Source organism: Oncorhynchus mykiss, chromosome 26 (genome assembly GCF_013265735.2).
Source record: "Oncorhynchus mykiss isolate Arlee chromosome 26, USDA_OmykA_1.1, whole genome shotgun sequence".
Classification (NCBI taxonomy): Eukaryota; Metazoa; Chordata; class Actinopteri; order Salmoniformes; family Salmonidae; genus Oncorhynchus; species Oncorhynchus mykiss.
Window position 1 is genome coordinate 9,704,239 of NC_048590.1, and position 19,974 is coordinate 9,724,212.

Here is a 19,974-nt window from a genome sequence, read left to right on the forward strand (position 1 = left end):
GCCAGAAGGACAACGTCTCTACAGCACACCACCAATCTGGACTTTATGGGAGAGCAGCCAAATGGAACCACTCCTGAGGCACATGACAGCACCCCTGCAAAAATGCACGTGAAGGACTCTGAGATCATAAGGCAAATGATTATGTGGTCGGATGAGAAACATTTTACTCTTTGGTCTAAATAAAATGCGCTGTCTGGAGAAAACCAGTCACAGCTCATCACCTGTCTAACACCATCCCTACCGTGAAGCATGGTGGTGGCATCATCATGTTATGGGGATGCTTTATAGTGGCAGGGAGACTGGTAAGAATAGAGAGAACAATGAATGGAGAAAAAATCCAAGCTAGTCCTTCATGAGAACCTCTTCAGAGTACTAACAACCTTAGACTGGGGCAAAGATTTACATTCCAACAGGACAATGATCATACAGCTAAAGCAATGCTGGAATGGCTTCAGAACAAGAAAGTGAAAGTCCTCGAGTGGCCCAGCCAAAGCCCAGACGAATCCCATTGAATCTAATTTGTGACTCACCAGTTGGATTCGGTCTTAAGTAGCAAAATTTGAAATGGTGTGTGGATGAACGTAGAGACTCAGAGCTACAAAATGATATATCATACACTGCATTTTTGAGGAATGGGAGAGTAATTCTGCTTAATTTTGAGAGAACTTAATTTAGAGAAACAGCATTTGAATGTTTTGGTATCTAGTGAAGAGCTCTTCTTTGTCTACACCCATTCAGCACCGTTCACACCCTCTTTTAAGCTTTAGCCCCATCCACATAATTTCGCTCTCAGACCGTTCAGAGCACACACTTGACGCTCTGGCCAATTATTTGTGTTCCCTCAGGAAAACATGGAAACAGCCTAACCAGCTCTGCTGGCAACAATTTCATTATGATTTTTTGCCCACGTTTACTGACAATGACCATATTCAGCGAGTGTTGTACGCTTTAGCTTAAGCTTTCTGGTGCAGGCGTTCCGCTAGCGACCCACCTCGACAACATCCGGTGAAATTGCAGAACGTCAAATTCAAAATACAGAAATAGTCATAATAAACATTCATAAGTGTTATACATCGTCTTAAAGATTAACTTGTTAATCCAGCTGCTTTGTCAGATTTCAAAAAGGCTTTACGGCGAAAGCATACCATGCAATTATCTGAGGACAGTACCCCGTTTACAAAAGCATACAAACATTTTACAAACAAGTAAAGGAATTACAAATGTCAGAAATAGACATAGCTAGCTAACATTGGGCTCTAACTAGCCAAGCAAATTGCTCTGGGATACGAATAATAACGTCAGCTAGGGAGCCAGCCAGCTAACGTTAGCTATCTAGCTAACAGTACACTTTAGCTTAAGACATGTAGCTAGCTAGGTAAACAATAAACCTAGCTAGATAAACAACATGTAAGATCACACACGTCACATAACGTTAGCCTATGAGCCTGCCAGTTAGCCTGCCAGTTAAACAACAATGAACATAGTGCCAAATTCTGTCGTTGCTACCCTGCATGAATCTGCTGGGAGCTAACCAATGAGGTTCAATGTTAGCTAGCTAACATTAGGCTTTAACTAGCAAAGCAAATGGTTCTGGGATACAAATAATAACGTCATACACTTAATGTTCACTAGGGAGCCAGCCAGCTAACATGAGTTGGCTAGCTAGCAGTACACTTTAGCTTTAAGTGAAACCACTTTCTGTCAAAATTATAAACGTGTAATATCTGAAAATGTAGCTAGCTATCTTACCCATATACATCATCATGCATGTCACGTATTCCATGCCACAGTTTTCCTTAGTTTGAAGATGTAATTGTAACAGTATAATTTTAGACCGTCCCCTCGCCCATACCCGGGCGCGAACCAGGGACCTTCTGCACACATCAACAACTGACATCCACGAAGCATCGTTACCCATCGCTCCACAAAAGCCGCGGCCCTTGCAGAGCAAGGGGAACAACTACTTCAAGGTCTCAGAGCAAGTGATGTCACCGATTGAAACGCTATTTAGCGCACACTGCTAACTAAGCTAGCCGTTTCACATCCGTTACATAATCCGTCTTCTCCAACTCTTTAGCTTTCATTCTCTAATTCCACTGATTTCAAAACTCGATCCCCCAGAAAGTGGAGAGCAACACTTTATGCAGCACCACTACTTTTTTAAAGCTGTGTTCGACAGGATTACCAACACAGACTGACCAGCTCAAACAGACAGAAGCCTTCATACCTGTATATGCCAAACCAATCCAAACTCCTCTCTCAGCATGCCCAGCCCACTCATTATCTCAGCCAATCATGGTTATTGGGAAGGTTGTTGTCCTTTTCTGTGGCTTAACAAACAAGGCTCATAATTTAACATTGGTATTCACATTTACAGATGGCATACAACTTTGTTATTAAGGCACATGAAAATTATAAAAAGCCTCTCCTGTGACTTGTGACATATGCCTAGCTTCCTGAAACGGGTCACATTTAACAGAGATTGAGAAAAGGAGAAAATCCCCAAATCCACATGTGGAAAGCTGATAGACATACCCAAGATGAGTTGGTAATACATATTTAGTTAAATGATGGCTTTACGATAAAAGCATTTTTTTTTATCACGGGACCACCCATGAAGAAACATGGTCCTATATGGAAATGAAATGCCCGTCCAACTGGTTCTGGCACCGCCCCAGAATCGGTAACGCTAAAAACCATCAACTACATCAACCTCCCTTTGACCTCCTCTGCAGCAACCCCAGAAGTTGACTGAGTCAACTTTGCACATCTGAGTCACTGGCATCACTGAGGTCCTTCCCTGTCTGGATGGGGCCTTAGACTTATTAACCACAACAAACATGTGGCTAAAGCTGTCTTATGACAGCTGAGGGATAATACTAGTAGCATTTTTCTTTTAGAGTGTATAATAAGGGTACCAAAAACACCTGAAGATTTATCTGTCTAGAGGCCAGTAAATAACCTATTGAATGTCAAACTATTTGTGTTGTATTTATTTGTGTTAACTGGGTATTGAAAACAATTATACTGCCATGCACTTAACAGGACGTGTACATATTCCAAGCTTTGTGGCATATTTAAAGATATCACTACTATAATAGGAAATATCACTGACATAATAGCTACCTGATTTGTTGAATTTCTACTCCTCACTCAGCCCCAAGATGAATCACTAGTATAGAGTAAGTATGACGATCATGCATTACTTGGCAGCAATTTAAAGCTTTCTCATGCTTCCAGGTGCAGTGGTGGAGTCCATCTCAGCTGCTGTAGCCGATGGGCTGAATGGGAACGTGGTGCCCCCATCATCCCCTCCTAAGGCCCAAGGGTTTGGAATACTCAAGAAACTAACCTTTTCTGTAGAGTTAGTGGTGACTATTAGCCTCCTTCTCTCCTGGATTACTGCAGGCTTCATGATGTTTGATGTTGTAGAATATAAAGGGGTCACTGGTAAGTCTCTTTCTTTGACATTTGTTAAGTCTTATGGAGACCATTAGTTTGAAAATATTTGAACATATTTCATGTTAAACAGTATTACATTTTCTTCCCAAACCCTTACCCTAACCTTGTTTTTCACAATGCTTTTTTGCAGACATTCAAGACGTAGTTTTGGATCCCATGAAAGCTGTTAATGATGCTGTAGAGGGAATGTCCAACATGTTCTATGAGGCTCAAGGTAGCTATATATATATCTTATAATATTTTTACGCAGAATCCTGTCCAATTTAAAAACTGTGTAAAGCAATATACATTTTCTTACTGTGTCCTCAGAATGTGCATTTGCTCCTCATTTGAGTCTGGACCACATGAATGCTGTCAAAGATGTAAAAGACTTATTTATGGACTTCCTCTCTGATGATGACGGTATAAGGATGCCCAATGGTGTTAAAGTGGTCTTATGTTCTTGACATTTTTTGGGGAATTTTTTTGGGGGAGGTTAATTTAGTTTTTTTGTTTCCTTACATTAATGAACGTTAGGCCGGGATTCCAAGCAACACAGATTAATGATATTGCACTGTACTTGACTTTGCACTGCAATATTGATTAGTACTTGTAACTTCCTATCACGGAAATACATCACAAAAACACAACTCTTCTGAAAATCTGTATTTAATTCCAACATTATATGCCATGTTCAATCATTCAAAATGCTAATAGAAAAGTTGCAAACCTGATTATAAATAGAATAAAAATGGTAGAGTTTATTTTTATAGGCAGTGATTTTTCCGTAGATCCACCTACGACACATAATCTACACATTCATGTCAAGTGCTGTGCAATAATTAGTAATCTGTGCCCCCCCACTGTATTAATTTAAAACACCAAATTACACCTAACTTCTGCAACTATTTAGATATTACTACATTGGACTAACAAATTAATATGACATGTTTGAAAATGTTTATTTTCTCAGGAAACTTTTACCTGAGCTACGTTGACCCGGTGATTATTGGCAGGGGTGTGTTCAATGTCACCAATAACTCTATATGTGGAGTCGTGGGTTACATACAAGGCACACTCTGTGTTCTATTGGATGCCATATTGGATATCTTACAGGGTATGTCCACATTGTTATTACATAACATTAATTTCTATAAATATTATTTTATTTCTTTGTTGGTATTGATAAAAAGTAAATGTCCTTAATACATGTGATGAGCTCTCCATATTTTCTTCTATGCTCAGCCCTTATCCATGCACTGAACATCAATGCAGAAGACATAGTGCATGTTATCAAGGACTGTACAAGTTCTACTGGAACCTACATTTGGGACCTGCTGCCAGGTATGCACTTCTGTAGAGCAATTTACAGCAAAATAGTTCAAATCAATGCATGGATTATCAGAATTTTCAGTTCACCTCTCCTATGAACAGGTATCCCTCAAGAAGTGAACATCGATCCCATACTGGTTCTCAGAAGAATGTTTGGGATTGTCATTGAGCAGAAGAACATGCTTGTGGACTATGTCTCCAACTTGCTAATAGGCGATCAAGGTACTTATAAATAGCAAGTAGCTTGTCTTAGAGCACATGTCAAACTCATTCCACGGAAATGTCTGCGGGTTTTCGCTCCACCCTTGTACTTCATTGATGAATTAAGGTCACTCGTTAGTAAGGAACTCCCCTCACCTGGTTGTCTAGGTTTTAATTGAAAGGAAAAACCAAAACCCTGCAGACACTCGGCCCTCCATGGAATGAGTTTGACACCCCTGTATTAGTGGGTATTTTCAGAGAACAGTTATAATAATGTATGAATTTGCTTATTCAATTGCTATGAAGCTGTGTTACTGTATGTCATGTCTTGGAAGTTACCATTGAACAAGCCTAGCCTCTAGCCATTCTTGGTTCATGGTGTGTCTGGGAACACAAGACCACCACTGAACTTAATATTAGGACGAAGAAGAAAAAAACAAATCTTTCAAAGATCCAGTTCTTTCAATCCAATTCTTCTTTTCATATCCTAATGGAACACCACCAGCTAATGGTCTTTTTGTATCTTTAGGGGTCATTCCTGAGATGAACTTTGACCCTATGAAAGTGGTCACAGATGCAGTGCTTGAGATTGCAGATGGGAAAAACATGTTCATGGATTATCTGTCCAACATGCTTATGGATGATAAAGGTATACCTGGTTTGGTGTGACCATCATATGCATTCTATGACATAGGAACAATAATAGGACATAGATAATGTGACATGTGACATACAGTCAGGTCCAACATTATTGGCACCATTGATAAAGATTGCTCAGTATTTGTATTATTTATCAAGGGTGCTAATCATTTTGGACCTGACATCAATAACGTACCATCTCATTCATGATACTGTTCTGGCTATACACCGAGTGTACAAAACATTAGGAACTCTTTCCATGACATAGACTGATCAGGTGAATTCATATGAAGCTATGATTCCTTACTGATGTCACCTGTTAAATCCACTCCAATCAGTGTTGATGAAGGGGAGGAAACAATTTCAAGAAGGATTTTTAATCCTTAAGACATGGATTGTGTATGTGTGCCATTCAGAGGGTGAATGGGCAAGACAAAATATTGAAGTGCCTTTGAACGGGATATGGTAGTATGTGCCAGGAGCACTGGTTTGAGTGTGTCAAGAACTGCAACGCTGCTGGGTTTTCACACTCAACAGTTTCCTGTGTGTGTCAAGAATGGTCCACCACCCAAAGGACATCCAGCCAAATTGGCACAACTGTGGGAAGCATTGGTGTCAACATGGGCCAGCATCTCTGTGGAATGCTTTCGACACCATGTACATGCACTGGCGAATTTAGGCTGTTCTGAGGGCAAAAGGTGTTCCTAATGTTTTGTACACTACACTGGGCCTTTACTTGTTATCTGCTCAAGTAACTCAAATGTATGCAAATCTCTTTACATAAGCACATGATTTTCACATATGAAATTAGGAATAACACGTATGTTTCAAGATATTGACTCCTACATGTCTGTTTTCTTTTGGGTGTAGATGAACCTAGTACTATACCAGCATCTGTGATGCATGTGATAAGGAAGAAAGGTTGGTTTTTGTTCATTTCTCAGTTAGTTAATAATTACCAAACTCTCTTAGAATTTGTTAAGGTTGATTTTTAAGCAAACGCTCACGATACTGTAGATGTACTATTAGGTTGTTTGATGAAATCTCTTCCCTTTAATTTCATCAATAGATTTTCAATCAAATCAATGTTTTTCCTACTTCCAATCCTAGGACAGTTTTTGCCACCCCTGGAAAAAGGTACGTAACAATCGTTCGTACACCTATTGTCACCACTACCAAAGGATGATGTTAATACAGTAACAAATGTAGAGTTTCATCAATTGTCAACTCATTTGATCCGGCTGTGGAATTCTGCTTTCATGTGGTGTGATGTTTGATGACTTGAAATGTTTTTGTTTTGTTTGTTCAGTTGTGTAAATCAAGGTGTATTATAAGGGGCGACTAAGGTTGTCACATAATATTTTTGAATATGATCAGTTACAAGATTTTCCTCATTACAAAATGATCTACATAATATTTTTGTTTTGTATCATCCATGGCAATAGTTGAGACAATTTGAAAATCTCGGTCTCCCGTGTTAAAATCAACCAATCTCATTCAGTGTGCAAAGGTGTGGCTGCCTGTACTAAACATTGTTGCCTTGCAAAATGGATTTGTATTTGTAACATTCTGACACTAGCTTGGTTTTCACCTAATTGGTGACAGATTTTCATGTCAATACACGAGAATCCGCATAAGAAAAAAATCAGTGCGTGATGTAGTGCACACAATTAAAATGTAAAATCTAAAGTTCAACATGTTTCCATTGCGTTTTCAACTATACCGATAGTTTCTTCACAAAACATGTTTGCGTTGAATAGCAAATGTTCCTACTCTTGTCTTGACACATGCACTCTAGCCAACAGCAGGCTGTGCAGGTATAGTCTGCATGATGAGATTACCATGGATAAGAGCGAGAATATTAGTATTTGTCAAACAGCAGTCAAGCATCGATCATCATGTCACCAGAATAAGACCCTCGATATTTATTGGAAGGGCGCATCAACATCACAGTGCACATTCACCACCCTGTGAAGTTCATCATAACTAGTTTCATGTGTAGCCTAATAAACTGTATGGTTTCCCGAGTCGTAATGGGAGGAGGACAACACACCGTTACTCTGATACGATGGTTATTATATCAATATCAATATTGTATCAATACATCAATAATATCCATATTTGTGCATAAAGGCATTTTGTGGTGGTTCATGTCTTTACTATCAAATGAGGAGAGACAAAGTTATCGCACAAGTCAGTTATACTTAAACGAAATCTTTAATAGTGAGAGCTTTTTAATAGAAATGGCTTGTCAACGAATCACCACCGTCTCTGATGATTCATTCAGTGCGGCGACACAAATGCTACTGAGATCTTTTATAGTAAAGATACACCCCTTTCCAGCTACATGACGAACAACAGATATACAGTGCCTTGCGAAAGTATTCGGCCCCCTTGAACTTTGCGACCTTTTGCCACATTTCAGGCTTCAAACATAAAGATATAAAACTGTATTTTTTTGAGAAGAATCATTAACAAGTGGGACACAATCATGAAGTGGAACGACATTTATTGGATATTTCAAACTTTTTTAACAAATCAAAAACTGAAGAATTGGGCGTGCAAAATTATTCAGCCCCTTTACTTTCAGTGCAGCAAACTCTCTCCAGAAGTTCAGTGAGGATCTCTGAATGATCCAATGTTGACCTAAATGACTAATGATGATAAATACAATCCACCTGTGTGTAATCAAGTCTCCGTATAAATGCACCTGCACTGTGATAGTCTCAGAGGTCCGTTAAAAGCGCAGAGAGCATCATGAAGAACAAGGAACACACCAGGCAGGTCCGAGATACTGTTCTGAAGAAGTTTAAAGCCGGATTTGGATACAAAAAGATTTCCCAAGCTTTAAACATCCCAAGGATCACTGTGCAAGCGATAATATTGAAATGGAAGGAGTATCAGACCACTGCAAATCTACCAAGACCTGGCCGTCCCTCTAAACTTTCAGCTCATACAAGGAGTAGACTGATCAGAGATGCAGCCAAGAGGCCCATGATCACTCTGGATGAATTGCAGAGATCTACTGCTGAGGTGGGAGACTCTGTCCATAGGACAACAATCAGTTGTATATTGCACAAATCTGGACTTTATGGAAGAGTTGCAAGAAGAAAGCCATTTCTTAAAGATATCCATAAAAAGTGTAATTTAAAGTTTGCCACAAGCCACCTGGGAGACACACCAAACATGTGGAAGAAGGTGCTCTGGTCAGATGAAACCAAAATTGAACTTTTTGGCAACAATGCAAAATGTTATGTTTGGCGTAAAAGCAACACAGCTGAACACACCATCCCCACTGTCAAACATGGTGGTGGCAGCATCATGGTTTGGGCCTGCTTTTCTTCAGCAGGGACAGGGAAGATGGTTAAAATTGATGGGAAGATGGATGGAGCCAAATACAGGACCATTCTGGAAGAAAACCTGATGGAGTCTGCAAAAGACCTGAGACTGGGACGGAGATTTGTCTTCCAACAAGACAATGATCCAAAACATAAAGCAAAATCTACAATGGAATGGTTCAAAAATAAACATATCCAGGTGTTAGAATGGCCAAGTCAAAGTCCAGACCTGAATCCAATTGAGAATCTGTGGAAAGAACTGAAAACTGCTGTTCACAAATGCTCTCCATCCAACCTCACTGAGCTCAAGCTGTTTTGCAAGGAGGAATGGGAAAAAATGTCAGTCTCTCGATGTGCAAAACTGATAGAGACATATCCCAAGCGACTTACAGCTGTAATCGCAGCAAAAGGTGGCGCTACAAAGTATTAACTTAAGGGGGCTGAATAATTTTGCACGCCCAATTTTTCAGGTTTTGATTTGTTAAAAAAGTTTGAAATATCCAATAAATGTCGTTCCACTTCATGATTGTGTCCCACTTGTTGTTGATTCTTCACAAAAAAATACAGTTTTATATCTTTATGTTTGAAGCCTGAAATGTGGCAAAAGGTCGCAAAGTTCAAGGGGGCCGAATACTTTCGCAAGGCACTGTATAGAATGGGTCACAAGGTTAAGATTTGTATGAAAGTTTTCATTGTATAGACCAAACTGGAACCATCTATCTCTGGTACCATATGGAACAGAAACATTAGCTCGTGCTCTGGTATGCTCTTTAGGTTTTATCACCCAAAGACATTGTAAATCTCCTCTGTCAGTGTTATCTCCCAGAGGCCCATCCACACAATAGCTATAAGAATACTCTATTATGTCGAATAAAACAACCATTTGATGCAATACAAATATTATAACATAATTTGCAATTTTGCCACCATAGTTTCCATCGCCATTTCTCACATATTTCATTTTATAGACACCTAAAAATTTCCTGTTTCCATCATAGCTGTCGTGATCATTTTTTTTAGACAGTATGACTTGGATGGAAATGTGGTTACTGAGTTGTAATAATGCTCTGTGGCGTGAACCTTTTTTTTCACTATTTCATAATCTAATTTTGCATAGTGCCTTCAGAATGTATATGCATACCCCTTGACTTACTCCCCATTTTGTTTTGTTACACCCTGAATTCAAAATGTGTTTTCTTCTCACCCAAATCAAATTGTATTTGTCACATGTGTCGAATACAACAGGACCTTACTGTGAAATGCTTACTTACAAGCCCTTAACCAACAACGCAGCTCAAGAAACAGAGTTAAGAAAATATTTACTAAATAAACAAACGTTTTTAAAAAAGTAACACAAGAACAATCTATAACAATAACGAGGCTATATACTGGGGGTACCAGTCAATGTAAATGTAATGTAAATGTCAATGTAAAACATGGTGGCCATTTGATTAATTGTTCAGCAGTCTTATGGCTTGGTAGTAGAAGCTGTTAAGAATCCTTTTGGTCCTAGACTTGGCGCACTGATACCGCTTGCTGTGCGGTAGCAGAGAGCACAGTCTGACTTGGGTGACTGGAGTCTTTGACAATTTTTTGGCCCTCTGGCACAACCTAGTTTATAGGTCCTGGTTGGCAGAAAGCTTGGTCCCAGTGATCTGCTGGGCCATACGCACTACCCTCTGTAGCGCCTTATGGTCAGATCCCAAACAGTTGCATCTACAGTACACACAATACCCCATAATGACAAAGTGAAAACATGTTTTTAGTCATTTAAAAAAATCATATCAAATCAAATTGTATTAGTTACATGCACCGAATACAACAGGTGTAGACCTTACAGTGAAATGCTTACTTACGAGCCCCTAAACAACAATACAGTTTGAAAGAAATACGGATAAGAATAAGAAATAAAAGTGACAAGTAATTAAAGAGCAGCAGTAAAATAACAATAGCGAGACCATATACAGGGGGTTACCGGTACAGAGTTAATGTGCGGGGGCACCAGTTAGTTGAGGTGGTATGTACATGTAGGTAGAGTTATTAAAGTGACTATGCATAGATAATAACAAAAGAGGGGGGCAATGCAAATAGTCTGGGTAGCCATTTGATTAGAAGTTAAGGAGCATTATGGCTTGGGGGTAGAAGCGGGTTAGAAGCCTCTTGGACCTAGACTTGGCACTCCAGTACTGGTTGCCTTGCGGTAGCAGAGAGAATAGTCTATGACTAGGGTGGCTGGATGTCTTTGACAATTTCTAGGGCCTTCCTCTGACACTGCCTGGTATAGAGGTCCTGGATGGCAGGAAGGTTGGCCCCATTGATGTACTGGCCCATTCGCACTACCCTCTGTAGTACCTTGTGGTCGGAGGCCGAGCAGTTGCCATACCAGGCAGTGATGAAACCATGCTCTCGATGGTGCAGCTGTAGAACCTTTTGAGCATCTGCGGACCCATGCCAAATCTTTTCAGTCTCCTGAGGGGGAATAGGTTTTGTCGTGCCCAATTCACGACTGTCTTGGTGTGCTTGGACCATGTTACTTTGTTGGTGATGTGGACACCAAGGAACTTGACGCTCTCAACCTCAGCAACTGCAGCCCAGTCGATGAGAATGGGGGCGTGCTCGGTCCTCTTTTTCCTGTAGTCCACAATCGTCTCCTTTGTCTTGATCACGTTGAGGAAGAGGTTGTTGTCCTGGCACCACACGGCCAGGTCTCTGACCTCCTCCATATAGGCTGTCTCATCATTGTCAGTGATCAGGCCTACTACCATTGTTGTGTCATCGGCAAACTTAATGATGGTGTTGGATTCGTGCCTGGCCGTGCAGTCATGAGTGAACATGAAGTACAGGAGGGGACTGAGCACGCACCACTGAGGGGCCCCTGTGTTGAGGATTAGTGTAGTGGATGTTGTTACCTACCCTTACCACCTGGGGGCGGCCTACCAGGAAGTCCAGGATCCAGTTGCAGAGGGAGGGGTTTAGTCCCAGGGTCCTTTGCTTATTGATGAGCTTTAAGGGCACTATGGTGTTGAATGCTGAACTGTAGGCAATGAATAGCATTCTCAAATAGGTGTTCCTTTTGTCCAGGTGGGAAAGGGCAGTGTGGAGTGCCATAGAGATTGAATCATGTGGGGATCTGTTGGGGCGGTATGCACATTTTAGTGGATCTGGGATAATGGGATTGATGTGAGCCATGACCTGCCTTTTAAAGCACTTCATGGCTACAGACATGAGTGCTATGGGTCGGTATGAGATGAATATGAGATGAGATGAATAATGTAGGGTATGTAAACATTATATTAGGTAGCATTGTTTAAAGTGGCTAGTGATATATTTTACATCATTTCCCATCAATTCCCATTATTAAAGTGGCTGGAGTTGAGTCAGTGTGTTGCAGCAGCCACTCAATGTTAGTGGTGGCTGTTTAACAGTCTGATGGCCTTGAGATAGAAGCTGTTTTTCAGTCTCTCGGTCCCAGCTTTGATGCACCTGTACTGACCTCGCCTTCTGGATGATAGCGGGGTGAACAGGCAGTGGCTCGGGTGGTTGTTGTCCTTGATGATCTTTATGGCCTTCCTGTGACATCGAGTGGTGTAGGTGTCCTGGAGGGCAGGTAGTTTGCCTCCGGTGATGCGTTGTGCAGACCTCACTACCCTCTGAAGAGCCTTACGGTTGTGGGCGGAGCAGTTGCCGTACCAGGCGGTGATACAGCCCAACAGGATGCTCTCGATTGTGCATCTGTAGAAGTTTGTGAGTGCTTTTGGTGACAAGCCAAATTTCTTCAGCCTCCTGAGGTTGAAGAGGCGCTGCTGCGCCTTCTTCACGATGCTGTCTGTGTGGGTGGACCAATTCAGTTTGTCTGTGATGTGTACGCCGAGGAACTTAAAACTTACTACCCTCTCCACTACTGTTCCATCGATGTGGATAGGGGGGTGTTCCCTCTGCTGTTTCCTGAAGTCCACAATCATCTCCTTAGTTTTGTTGACATTGAGTGTGAGGTTATTTTCCTGACACCACACTCCGAGGGCCCTCACCTCCTCCCTGTAGGCCGTCTCGTCGTTGTTGGTAATCAAGCCTACCACTGTTGTGTCGTCCGCAAACTTGATGATTGAGTTGGAGGCGTGCGTGGCCACGCAGTCGTGGGTGAACAGGGAGTACAGGAGAGGGCTCAGAACGCACCCTTGTGGGGCCCCAGTGTTGAGGATCAGCGGGGTGGAAATCTTGTTGCCTACCCTCACCACCTGGGGGCGGCCCGTCAGGAAGTCCAGTACCCAGTTGCACAGGGCGGGGTCGAGACCCAGGGTCTCGAGCTTGATGACGAGCTTGGAGGGCACTATGGTGTTAAATGCCGAGCTGTAGTCGATGAACAGCATTCTCACATAGGTATTCCTCTTGTCCAGATGGGTTAGGGCAGTGTGCAGTGTGGTTGAGATTGCATCGTCTGTGGACCTATTTGGGCAGAAAGCAAATTGGAGTGGGTCTGGGCAGCTCTCTGCTGTGCTTCCTTTTGTAGCCTGTAATGGTTTGCAAGCCCTGCCACATCCGTCCAATGTCAGAGCCGGTGTAGTACGATTCGTAGCAAATGTATTGAAAATTAAATACAGAAATAACTAATTGACATTATTCACACCCCTTTGCTCTGACACTCCAAATTGAGCTGAGGTGCGTCCATTTTCTTTTGATCATTTTTTAGATGTCACTACAACTTGCGGCTATGGAACCCTGACCTGTTCACCGGATGTGCTACCTGTCCCAGACCTGCTGTTTTCAACTCTCTAGAGACAGCAGGAGTGGTAGAGATACTCTTAATGATCGGCTATGAAAAGCCAACTGACATTTACTCCTGAGGTGCTGACTTGCTGCACTCTCGACCACTACTGTGATTATTATTATTTGACCATTCTGGTCATTTATGAACATTTGAACATCTTGGCCATGTTCTGTTATAATATCCATCCGGCACAGCCAGAAGAGGACTGGCCACACCTCATAACCTGGTTCCACTCTAGGTTTCTTCCTAGGTTTTGGCCTTTCTAGGGAGTTTTTCCTAGCCATCGTGCTTCTACACCTGCATTGCTTGCTGTTTGGGGTTTTAGGCTGGGTTTCTGTACAGCACTTTGAGATATCAGCTGATGTAAGAAGGGCTATATAAATACATTTGATTTGTTCAGGGGCAGAACGACATTTTTACCTTGTCATCTCGGGGATTCGATCTTGCAACCTTAGAAAGAAACACACCTGTCTATCATTTCCCACAGTTGACAGAGCAGAAACTATACCATCAAGCCCAAGGAACTTTCCGATGATCTCTGAGATATAATTATATCTGGGGAAGGGTATAAAACATTTCTACTGTTGAACGTTTCCAAAAGCACAGTAGTCTCCATCATTGGGAAATTGAAAAAATATGGAACTACCCAGGCTCTGCCTAGAGCTGGCCGTCCGACCAAACTGAGAAACCAGGCAAGAAGGACCTTGGTCAGGGAGGTGACCAAGAACCCAATGACTACGCTGACAGAACTAGAGAGTTCCTAGACTGAGATGGGAGAACTTGCCAGAAGGACAACGGTCTCTACAGCACTTCACCAATCTGGGCTTTACAGGAGAGTGGGTAGACTTCCGCCTGACCACTGACAAAATGTTGCCACTTCTGAGAAAAAGGCACATGACAGCACGGCTGGAGTTTGTGAAAAGATACTTGAGAGAGCATAAGGCAAAAGATTCTGTGGTCTGCTGAGACAAAAATTGAACTCTTTGGCTTGAGCGCAAAGTGCTATGTCTTGAGAACAATTACCCCAAGCATACAGCCAAAGCAATGATGGAATGGCTTCAGAACAAGCATGTGAAAGTTTGAGTGGCCCAGCCAAAACACAGACTTGGAATCCCACTGAAAATCAGTGGAAAGACTTGAAGAATATTGTTCACCACCACTCCCCATCTAACTTAATAGAGCTTAAGAAATTCTCCAATTCCAGATGTGTAAAGCTGATACAGACATACCCAAGATGACTCAAAGCTGTAATTGCTGCCAAATGTGCTTCTGCAATGTATTGACTCAGGGGTGTGGCTACTTATGTAAATTAGCTATTTCTGTGTTTTATTATCGAGAAATGTGCTAACATTAAAAAATATATTTGGCACGGGGTATTGTGTGTAGATGGGTGAGATTTTTATTTTGAAATCAGGCTGTAACACAACAAAATGTGGAATAAGTCACGGGTATGAATAATTTTAGTTAATGCATGTAGACTACTAATGGGACAATAATTATGTTTCATGTAAAGCATGAGGTGCCTCTGAAATCGAAATATATTGGTTTAGGAGATGCATTCTCTTCTTCCATGTTGTCTTGTACCCCTCTTGCATTGTTTCTGCATTATCTGTTTGACTGACCACGGACTAAATGTTGCAATTCAAATGTTCACTACTGGTTAAAGTAAATAGATGTTGTCTACAGTCCATCAAGGAAAAAGTTAAACAGTTGGCATCATATTTCAATAGGGATTATTTAATGGATGACTGCTTAAAGATTTTATGTCTGGAACAGTTTTCATCTATGCAACAAATGATAGACAGTCAACACAACCATTTAGATAAAAATGTGTCAATTGAATATAATTGCAGGCTAGATAAAACAGGAAATCAGCCAATCAGAGTTCAGCATGTGGTGTATCTTGTATGAATATGACGAATGTTGGAATGTGTTGCCATTTAATTTCCATAACTCTGTCAATGTCTTAATGTTTGCGTGTTTGCATCTGCACCAACTCACCTCTGACAAATGCTAATGAGATGTGGAGATGGTAAAGTCAATAATAAAGACAGTGGCTTGGTGACACAGTTGCAGAATTGATAGGCACTACAAAGGACGGCGACCCTGCACCTGAAATACGCGTCACTCCAGTTGTGGCGGAGAAGGATGATGCTGTCAAAGAGGCTGAAGAAGAGCAAGGAGACAAGGACAGTACTGATGACAGTTCAGAGGGGGTGAAGAAATACACCACCCCAAAAAAGTTGTGGATCCAAAAACAGATGCTTAGAGTCATGGGATCTAAGGCCCACCTAAGAGCTGGAGAGGTTATGGATATGGATGAAGACCAACAAGGTATTTGGAAATATTTCATATCATTAACTACGATGTCCAAAATGTGATTTTCACATTTGATTTGATAGGGTAGTCGTCATATCAAAGTAAATAGCTATTAAAGTTAATTAAAGACAGGGGGAAATATGTTAATTTGTTGCCATTACATCACTGATGTAGATTGTGATGTTGAAGAGCTTGACCATGAACAAACAATGGACGATGAAGAAATCATGGATGTTAGCAAGGAGGGGGAGAAAGAAGAGGTGAAAGAGGAGAAGGATCATCACTTAGAGTTAGATGAGGAGGAGGAGGGTGATACCAATGAGGTTGACGTCAAAGATAATGGTGTTGAAGATGAAGGCATTTACAATGAAAACAGTTCAAAGGGATTCATGACATACACCACCAAAATAAATGTGCAGATTCAAAAAACGATGCTTAGAAAAGTGGAATCTAGGGCCAATATTGAAGTTGGTGATGAACATCATGAATATGATGGAGAGGAGGAGGCAGAGGAAGACATTGATGATGAGTATAAACATGATGATCACAGTGACATTGACACTAACGATCAAGTTGTTGATGATGATGATCATGAAGAAGCTGAAGCTGATGAGGACAATCATGACACAAATTACCTTGATGTCAAAGATCAAGAGGTTGAAGATGGAGAAGACATTGACGATGAGGACAGATCAGAGGGGACCAAGACATACACCACCAAAATAAATGTGCTGATGCAAAAACAGATGGTCAGAAAAGTGGGATCTAGAGCCAGTGTTGAAGTTGGTGATGAACATCATGAAGATGATGGAGAGGAGGAGGCAGAGGAAGACATTGATGATGGGAATAAAAATGATCACAGTGACCTTGAAATTAAAGATCAAGTTGTTAGTGACGATGATCAAGAAGAATATGAAGCTGATAAGGACAATCATGATACAGATGACCTTGATGTCAAAGATCAAGAGGTTGGAAATGGAGAAGACATTGACGATGAGGACAGTTCAGCGGGGGCCAAGACATACACCACCAAAATAAATGTGCGGATCCAAAAACAGACGGTTAGAAAAGTGGGATCTAAGGCCCATCTAAGAGCTGGAGAGGTACTTCCTAAGGATATGGATAAAGACCAACATTTGGAAATATTTATAATATAATATTATTATGTCCAATGTACAAAATCTGATTTTAATTTATGATCATAAAACATATCAAAGTAGGGAAGAGTGGGGTAACTTGAGTGTAATGTTAAGTTGAGTTACCCCTTGTTTCTAGGAAACCATACACACAATATATAATTTGTCCAAATATTTAGGGAGTCTAGGTCCAAAACATTGATTTTCACCAAGGCAAATCAATGTATTGTGTTAGTCATGATGCTTGTATCTAAACCAAAGTAGAGAACTTTAAGATTGTTCTACACATCAGAGTCTCTATACACTTCAATATGAGGTCTTAAATTTAGCATGAATGTGCATCCTTGTACCTGTGTGGGCTAATATATTCAAAATGTTTGCCTATGGGTAAGTTGAGCCAATGGCAAGTTGAGAAAAATGAAGTATCATTGCTGGAATATAAGGTAACACCAGGGCCTGGCCAATGTTGAAGGTGTTATCAAAAAAGTACAGTGTTTGTTAGGTGTTAAGCTTGTGTTAAAATATGCTTAAAATTATATATATATATATATATATATATATATAAACACACACACACACACAACGGGTCAAAAGTTTTAGAACACCTGCTCATTCAAGGGTTATTCTTTATTTTTACTATTTTCTACATTGTAGAGTAGTAGTGAAGACATCAAAACTATGAAATAACGCATATGGAATCATGTAGTAACCAAAAAAGCAACTCAATTTGGTTGAGGTCGGGTGATTGTGGAAGCCAGGTTATCTGATGCAGGACTCCATCACTCTCCTTCTTGGTAAAATAGCCCTTGCACAGCCTGGAGGTGTGTTGGGTCATTGTCCTGTTGAAAAAGAAATGACAGTCCCACTATGCGCAAACCAGATGGGATGGCTTATCGTTGCAGACTGCTGTGGTACCCATTCTGGTTTAGTGTGCATTGAATTATAAATAAATCACAGACGGTGTCACCAGCAAAGCACACCATAACACTTCCTCCTCCATGCTTTACGGTGGGAAATACACATGCCCGAGATCATCCGTTCAGCCACACCGTGCCTCACAAAGATACGGCGGTTGGAACCAAAATTCTCCAATTTGGACTCCAGACCAAAGGACGAAATTACCACCGGTCTAATGTCCATTGCTTGTGTTTATTGGTCCAAGCAAGTCTCTTTTTCTTATTGGTTTCCTTTAGTAGTGGTTTCTTTGCAATAATCCGACCATAAAGGCATGATTCACACGGTCTCCTCTGAACAGTTGATGTTGAGATATGTCTGTAACTTGAACTCTGTGAAGCATTTATTTGGGCTGCAATTTCTGAGGCTGGTAACTCTAATAAACGTATCCTCTGCAGCAGAGGTGACTCTGGGTCTTCCATTCCTGTGGCGGTCCTCATGAGAGCCAGTTTCGTCATAGCACTTGATGATTTTTTTGACTGCACAAAGTTATTGTCTTAATATGGCTGCAGGGGCAGTATTGAGTAGCTTGGATGAAAAGGTGCCCATTGTAGATGGCCAGTTCCTCAGTCTCAGTAGCTAATATATGCATAGTATTATTAGTATTGGATAGAAAACACTCTAAAGTTTCCAAAACTGTCAAAATATTGTCTGTGAGTTTAACAGAACTGATATTGCAGGTAAAACCCTGACGAAAATCAAAACAGGAAGTGGCTTCTATTTTGAAAACTCCATGTTCCATAGCCTCCCTTTGCTGGATTTAAAGGGATATGAACCAGATTCCCTTTCCATTCGCTTCCTCGAGGTGTCAACAGTCTTCAGACATAGTTTCAGGCTTTTATTTTGAAAAATGAGCCAGAACGATAACATCGCGTCAAGTGGTCACATGAGTTTTGCTCGCGCAACAGTTTGGATAGGTTTTGCTTTTCCCTCTCCTACTGTGAAAGACATTTGCGGTTGATATATTATCGATTTATATATTTTAAAAACAACCTGAGGATTGATTATAAAAAACTTTTGACATGTTTCTGTGGACATTATGGAAACTATTTGGAATTTTCGTCTGTGTTGTTGTGACCGCTCTTTCCTGTAGATTTCTGAACATAACGTGACAAACAAAGTGAGGTATTTTGGATATAAAAATAATCTTTATGGAACAAAAGGAACATTTGTTGTGTAACTGGGAGTCTCGTGAGTGAAAACATCCGAAGATCATCAAAGGTAAACGATTAATATGATTGCTTTTTTGATTTTCGTGACCAAGCTACCTGATGCTAAGTGTACTTAATGTTTTGTTGTGATATCGATAAACTTACACAAACGCTTGGATTGCTTTCGCTGTAAAGCATAATTTCAAAATCTGACACGACAGGTGGATTAACAAAAGGCTAAGCTGTGTTTTCCTATATTGCACTTGTGATTTCATGAATATAAATATTTGTATTAATATTTATTGAATGTAGCACTATGCTATTCAGCGGTTGTTGAATAATAAATAGGGCTACCTTCTGTATACCCCCCCACCCCCACCTTGTCACAACACAACTGATTGGCTCAATGCATTAAGAAGGAAGACATTCCACAAATTAACTTTTAAGAAGGCACACATGTTAATTGAAATGCATTCCAGGTGACTAACTCATGAAGCTGGTTGAGAGAATGCCAAGAGTGTGCAAAGCTGTCATCAAGGCAAAGGGTGGCTATTTGAAGAATCTCAACACTTTTTTTCCTTATTCCATATGTGTTATTTCATAGTTTTGATGTCTTCACTATTATTCTATCATGTAGAAAATATATTTAAAAAAATTTAAAAACCTGTGAATGAGTAGGTGTTCTGAAACTTTTGACC

General features: G+C 40.7%; 1 protein-coding gene across 50 annotated transcripts in view; it reads left to right on the plus strand.

Moving 5' to 3' along the window:
- Positions 1-3,215: 3,215 nt before the first annotated feature.
- The window catches only part of si:ch211-266g18.10 (muscle M-line assembly protein unc-89), a 104,645-nt gene continuing 87,886 nt past the window's right edge, over positions 3,216-19,974 (plus strand). For 46 of the 50 annotated variants that reach the window (XM_036964423.1, XM_036964412.1, XM_036964413.1 and 43 more), the window contains exons 1-10: positions 3,216-3,450; positions 3,593-3,676; positions 3,772-3,882; positions 4,415-4,558; positions 4,687-4,785; positions 4,876-4,995; positions 5,504-5,623; positions 6,484-6,534; positions 6,724-6,750; positions 15,787-16,050. In XM_036964423.1, coding sequence (XP_036820318.1) covers positions 3,231-3,450; positions 3,593-3,676; positions 3,772-3,882; positions 4,415-4,558; positions 4,687-4,785; positions 4,876-4,995; positions 5,504-5,623; positions 6,484-6,534; positions 6,724-6,750; positions 15,787-16,050 — 1,240 coding nt within the window. In that variant the 5' untranslated portion in view covers positions 3,216-3,230. Of the gene's footprint in view, positions 3,451-3,592; positions 3,677-3,771; positions 3,883-4,414; positions 4,559-4,686; positions 4,786-4,875; positions 4,996-5,503; positions 5,624-6,483; positions 6,535-6,723; positions 6,751-15,786; positions 16,051-19,974 lie in introns of those variants that run through there. The other 4 variants (XM_036964459.1, XM_036964460.1, XM_036964414.1 and 1 more) reach the window with 3 other exon arrangements.